This window comes from Silene latifolia, chromosome 7 (assembly GCF_048544455.1).
Source record: "Silene latifolia isolate original U9 population chromosome 7, ASM4854445v1, whole genome shotgun sequence".
Taxonomy (NCBI): domain Eukaryota; kingdom Viridiplantae; phylum Streptophyta; class Magnoliopsida; order Caryophyllales; family Caryophyllaceae; genus Silene; species Silene latifolia.
Window position 1 is genome coordinate 127109170 of NC_133532.1, and position 7229 is coordinate 127116398.

General features: G+C 37.3%; 1 protein-coding gene across 1 annotated transcript; it reads right to left on the reverse strand.

Moving 5' to 3' along the window:
• Positions 1-658: 658 nt before the first annotated feature.
• Positions 659-6715, reverse strand: LOC141593074 (protein DETOXIFICATION 40-like). The gene is made up of 7 exons (XM_074414018.1): positions 6484-6715; positions 2602-3233; positions 2236-2292; positions 1897-2135; positions 1340-1458; positions 1020-1106; positions 659-843 (listed from the first exon to the last, which is right to left on the reverse strand). Exons 1-7 carry the CDS (start codon positions 6646-6648, stop codon positions 757-759), a joined length of 1386 nt encoding a protein of 461 aa, XP_074270119.1. The 5' UTR covers positions 6649-6715; the 3' UTR covers positions 659-756.
• Positions 6716-7229: the final 514 nt, after the last annotated feature.

Below are 7229 nucleotides of genomic sequence, written 5' to 3' on the forward strand. Positions count from 1 at the left end.
TTTTATAAGACGAGCGCGTACGAGCCGAACCGGACAGGCAGCGGCGCGCGTAGGGATAGTACATAATAGCCTCCATAATATAAAGTACCTAAAATAGGGACACTTGGTATATAAACACAATAAAGATTCCTTATTTTATCAATGTGGGATAAAGTACTCAACATTTCCAACACATATCACCCACACTACAAGTGACGCTGAGGATTCGGCCTTGCAACAGTCCTCTAGGTACATTACAATGGAAATAGCATTAATTGAACAATAACCATGACCACAGGGCTGACGGAATTGAAAAGCACAGGCAGAACCCGCTCTGATTCACAGATAGTCTATAAGCAAGGGTTAACCGCGGCAAGACATTGTTCATGTCGCCAAACTAACCAATTGTAGAAATTGATTCAGAAAAAACTAAATGAACTGCCATCAGTTTTCTTGCTACGAAATCGTATTAATAACTCTGTTGCGCATGCATTAGCACATATTGTTTATAGAGTTAATGGTAGGGTCATTTGGGCAGATGGGTTACCGCCTTCTGCGAATGCTGCTGTTTTATTTGATCAGTCTTTAAATAATTGATTTACGCCTTCGGGAGTTTTTCTTTCAAAAAAAATAAAAAATAAAATAATGAAATGAAATTCCGGGTCTTATTCTTGTGAATTATATTGCCTTTTCGATACATAAATTGATCAAGAAGCATTTAAACTGCTACGCTGGTGCCTATGAATGAATGCGATACTGCTTCACATACAACATTGCTCATCTTTGGTTGTCATCAATGGTTTGCTCGAGAAGAGGCACTTTCTTCGCGTCCCATGTATTTAGCCGTAGTACAGCCTTCTCTACCTACAAATAACAAGTTTAACCTCGTTACGACTTACCACCCAATATTTGATGACAGTACTTGGCAAGTATGGTTCTTCGGTGCTCTTACGCGTTGTTTCTCAGCTGCGCCTTGACTTATCAGACTAAATAAACTTAGTAATAAGAATCGAAAACCAAAATATGATCGATCAGCTTACCTCCTTTTCCCAGTCTGTTCTGTAGGTGACCCATAATAAGATCAAAGTTTGCATTATTGTACCTCCAAGCATTCCACCCCATAATCCCTAACATTATGTATTTTTGAAACACAAAACGACAATAAATTAAACTCGATTAAGGAAAATTAGCACTCGTTCTATGATTAATTTAAAAAGCTAGTTACTCGGTTTTTCTAACATATGCCCTAAGGACATGTGTTAAAGAGACTTAAAACAAAAAGTTTGACAATAAATCTCTTGAAGGGCACATGATAGAAAAAACGTTATTTAATGCAGTATACAAGGAGAACGATATATACCTTAACTCCAAGTTTAAAGTAAAAACCAAGGAGCACACCAAGAGGTATCCCAACCACATAATAGCATCCCACATTTACATAGGCAACAAATGTTTGCCATCCACATCCAACTGCCACACCTTCAAGTACAAGTAAAACTAATGTCACTACATATGTAAAGTTAGAGGTGTACAACATGTCGGGCTAGTCCAGCCCGGCCTAGACCGGGTATGTGGGCCGAAAAGAGGTGGCCTGGTCAGCACACGGCCCAGCCCAGCCCGGTCATCCCCTAGTGCCAGGCTAGTGCCACAACTTCCTCAGCCCGGCCCGGTCCAAACACAAAATAAAAAAGAGAGGCCCAACCCGTTACTGAGTGGGCCGGTTTAGTGTCAGGCAAAACTGGCCCAGCACTGGCCCGGTCCTCATTTAGTATTGGGTCAGTGCCGCACCCACCCAGCCCAGCCCACACTCTGGCCCGGCCCAGTGTACACCTCTCTATATAAATACTCGTAAAGTCAGTCGAAAGACATTCTGTGTTATTACTAGTTACTATGACAGTACTCGTGAATTCGTAATACCTGATAAAACAGGTTGAACACCATTGAGTACAATGGAGAGGGCTAGATAAGGAGACAGTTCAGCAACTGCATTGGAAACTTCAGTTCCATCAGTGAAGATATAACTGAGCTGATATCGGAAAACGAGTATTATAATAGCGCATATTAGCGAGATGACTAAGGACATTGTTGTCACTGCCACTACTGAAAATGATGCTGACTTTGGGTGCCTTGCTCCTAGCTCATTGCTCACCCTTACACTATCGACATTTCACAGACAAAAACAAAGCATTATTATAACATCGGCAAATTCTTGTATAAGACCTTAGTTCCTATATTACACGGGAAATCGATACTAACCTTGCAGCGGCATTGAATCCAAGTGAGATCCTGAACACCCATCCTAATATTGACATGCTGGCCATCACAAAATTTACACACATTTAGAACATCTATTTCTTTTTCGGATACTACTCCGTATAACAACTTTAACCCAGTACCTTAAAAACCCGAGTCCATATAACATGGTATGGGGTCAAAATCGACTTTTCCAGATAACCCGAGTCATTTTTTTTTTTTTTTTTCGTGTTAAGGGGAGGACGAGGGCAATTTTCATGCTGAGGGTTTGAACCCAGGTCATGAGTACGTACCACTGTTCATGACTTTACCTACCAACTAAGCAATTTGACATCTGCTTAACGAGTTATTTTATGTGAATGGTCATACCTTATAGAGAGGGAGTCCAAAGCAAGCTGAGCATTCTCAAACAATCCAGCAATCAACACCAAAATTTGGTAATACCAAGTCTCCAAGCAGAGCATCACCGCCGACGAAGTGGATAACTTGAGAAAAGGCAAAAGCCCACTAAAAGCGGATGAACTAAACCCGGTCCAAGTATACTTAAACCGACTATTACACACTATGTATACAAATTGGGCCACTACAATTATCCACCAAGAGAAACTAACTACCAATGAAGCTCCAAGCAAACCCCAACCCAACTTGAACATCACAAACCAAGACGCGAAAATGTGAAACACTAGGGCCGCGACTGAGATGTACGCGCTAGGGAAGACAATGGATTGGGCTTGGAGGAATTTTTGGATTGGGAAATTACAAGCGTAAGCGAATATTTGTGGGATTAGCCCAAGTATGAAAATGTGGGCCATTGAGGCTATGTCCTCTGGCTCTCCTAGTAATAAGAGGATGTCCTTTGAGAATATGTAGAGCAGTGTTAGAGGTATTCCTGTGACGGTTAGGAGGATCGTCGATCGCTGCATATATATTCCGAGTATCTCGTACTTGTTTGCCCCATATGCTTGTCCGCATAATGTCTCTACCGCGCTTCCCATCCCGAGCTACATGAATATGTACATACATGAAATTAGACTACTATTATACAGGGGTGGTGGTATTTGAAACCGAGACCTAATGTCCACGTCTATACCACCATCTTGACCACTAGACGAAGACATCATCGGTAAAACTTACTCCCTCCGTCCCGGTCATTTGTTTACCTTTTTCATTTTTGGGTGTCTCAATCAAGTGTTGTTATTTCTATTTTAGGATTGCATTTGATGAGCAATTTGATCAATCACCCTCAATTTGATCCAGTTGTAATCTTATAATAGATCATCTCCTCTTTCCTTGTTACTTGTGCCAAAACCAAAGAACAACAATTAACCGGGACGGAAGGAGTACATGAGATTTCCGTATGCATATAATCAACTATCTGAAAGTTGCAAGTGCCCTTGGAGAATGGGTTCATTTTTCTTTGGTATAAAATGAGCACACATTCTCATTATAGACGGGAGAAATCCGTCTATAGTTATAAACGGCGTTAAGTATTCACCCGCTTTAAGCATAAGATAAGCAACAAGTTGTATGATGGGACCAAAAAATATCACCACTTTAAGCATATTTGACTCGTCTTTCACTTTAGACGGATATATCCGTCTATAGTGAGACTAATTGTAAAATGAGTTATAACGAGGACTTTAGGCTATGTTCTTTGGACTTAATTTCAGCTCATGTTAGTTTAAACTAATTTTATTTAGTTCAGTCCAGCTTCATTCAGTTCAATTCAGTTCAGATCAGTTCATCTCTTCACAAATTACTCTCCATTAAGTTCAGTTTAGTTAAGCTCTTTTCCACTCAAAGTTACGCATCCAAAATAGGTAAACCCGTCAATGTAACTTTATTTACTAATCAATGTACAATTTTGTGTGACAATATGTAACTATTAAAAAAACTCAAATTTAGAAACTTGGGGTATTTTAAGAACTAATCTTAAAGTTTAGGAGTATATCAGATGTTTCTTAAAAATCGAGGGTATATATGGTAGAATTTAGGAAAACACGGTATATCGTAGAAAATTCCTTAATTTTATTATAGCGTAAATAGTTATGGTGATGAGAATCGTTTAGGGATGGCAATGGGTCGGGTTGGATCGGGTTTTGCAAGATCCAAACCCGATCCACTTACTTATTGGATCACAGATCCATATCCATACCCGATCCATATCCAAAATTTTAAAATCCATACCCGATCCATTATACTCTTTTCAAATCCATACCCGCTCCAAATCCATACCCGATCCACTACATAATCCAAAACCCAATACGAAACTTGATTTGACTACATAAAAATTTAATCTTATATAAGAAAATTTGAATTTCAAGGTTAATAAAGCCTAAATTTTCAATAATATCTACTTGGATCGGGTTCGAGTATGAATGGATCGGGTTTGGATTTGGTTCGGGTTTTCCAATAGTGGATATGGATATGGGTTTTTAAATAGTGGATAGGGAATGGATTATTAAGGAGTGGGTTTGGATCGAATTTTTTCCTTCGGTTCGATTCGGTTTGGGTCATAATTGCCCTCCCTAGTATCGTTGTCAGTAGATTCATATATATTATAGGAATTGTATTTGGATTGTGAAAATTGAATCTTCTCAATAAGCATTTACCTGACAAAAATAATCGAACCCGTGCAAAATTGCACGGATTTAAAATTAGTTCATGTGGAAGAAACGTCTTACATTTGACTAAATGATGCAAATTTGCTAACATATTCTCTCTCTAAAAAAACTCTCTTTAAAAACCCTAACCTCCATCAATTATATGTGAGGCTATTATCAATTGATCGATGGTAAACACCAAAATTGTTTCAAATTTCAATCATTAGTATGCATATCTATCTTCTATTCAATAAAAGTCTTCCTTTTGGTGAGAATCATTTTTCCGTCTCTTATTTCGGGGGTTTCCATTCATTCATGGGTTTAGTCTCATCACTAATATAGTCAAGAGTAGTTCGTTGATGGTTTGTAGCGTGTTCTTTCAAAGAATACAAGTGATTTGTCAACGATCTTTGAAACCAGTCAGAGGTAAATTTTATCTCATAATAACGAAGGATCCCCTCAAAAGCTACATGAAAATAGCGATAATAGAACGAACCGAATTGCCAGATCACGTTTTGAGATCCCTAGTTTATGAGAAAGTTATAGAACAAACCGAATTAAAGTTCAAAGAGTCATAGACATATGTAAATGATGTTCAAAACTACAATTAAAGAGTCACATACATCTAAATTACTTCATAAAGAATTTTTGGTTTTTTAAGAGATTATAGAGAGGGGGTGAGAGACTGAAGGACCGGAGATGAACGAGAGAAATAGGGTTTTGATGTTTTGGGATTCAGTCTTGGCTTGGTTGTGTTTAATTCATAGATGAAATTATGTTTTTTAAAAAAAAAAAAGTCAATCCGGTTTTAAAAGCGGTCTCCAGTTTGGTTTTATTTAGACCCGCACCTCATTTGTGCTTAAAATTCGGTTCGGGCCCGCACCGGAAAAAAACCCGAATTTTTCGGTCTCCATTATTCGGGTTTCGGTCCGATTTCGGTTTAAAAATACGGTTCGGATTTTTTTTGCTCAGCCCTAAGTTTTAGGGTATTATAGTACAGGGAAAGTAGTAAATTCGCCCAAACATTTAAAGGATGAGTATATTTTAAGGATTTTCCTAAAAATTGAGATAAGCCAACGCATTTTCAAGTGTCGGATTAAATAATTTTATAACTTCAACTATTGAATACTTAATTGAAATTGTGTTATTTGATGGAGTTATACATAAAGTGCCTAATTGTTTGACTTTTTCATTAACTCGCTAAAATTAATAAAACTAGTTTTTAATTTTTACTTTTCTCTAATGTCTTTAAGTTTTGGTAAATATTTTGACCTCTCTTCACTATATCAGCTAGCTTTGTACCTTCACTAAATGGCAAAAAAAAATCCACTAAAACTTTTCATCAAGATCTAAGAGTAAAGAGGTGTATACAATAGAAATGAATGAGAGAATATAAAATTATGAAGTCAACTAACTAGTATTGGAGTTGACTTTTCATAAAAATAAAGAGCTTAATGCTAACGGAAAATTACTTGGATCCCTTAACTAGAAAATTTAAATGTTCGGATCCTTAACGATAAAAAAAATGACATTATTATTGCCATTATTATTATTGTTGTTGTTATTGATAATTCGACAATAAAACTAATTAATTTTAGACAAATAAATAAATAAATGTAAACTAACATAATTAAAGAAGGACGTATACCATGAGGCCATAAGCGAAGACTTGAACGCCAATGTTACCAAGAGAAGCCGCAGCAAGCTCAAGATTACCAAGATGTCCACAAAATATTTGTGTCGAAACCGATACAATGTTGTTAAGCAAGTATACTACTATGGCTGGTCCTGCTAATGGGATTAAGTATCTCATTTCGAGCCATGTCACTAGCCACCATCGTTGGACCGTGGCTAAGTCATGGTTCAATAGGGTTTCTTCGAGGGTCGAGCTCACATCCACCTCGCCGTTTATTGGAGATGGTAGAAGGTGTTCATTATAGTCTTTCTCTTTAGAAACCATATTGTGATTTGTGATCCTATTTTGTGTGGATGGCTTACTTGATTGCTTACGTTCCAAGCATATTGAGACATATATATATATAGACCGGGGGGAGGGCCTAGATTTGCACTACGGCCCGCTCTGAGACCGCTTGGCCCGGCCCGACTTATCCACGGGCCGGTTAAATTCATTCATTTTTCTTTATTTTGAGACTTTTATAAGTACGAGCTCAAAATAATCAATAACAAATACAAATATAAATCTTAATCATATACGAGTTGTATGGGTATAACAAAAGAGACCATGATAATATTTTCTAATTTTCCCAATAAGGGATTTTTAATCTATCATTCCGTCTTTATTTTTTCTTTACAATTCATCTCTTATAAAGTTGTCCTATAGCATAGGACTTGTCCAAAAAAAGAGAAGTCTAATTATAAAATTTAATTTAATTT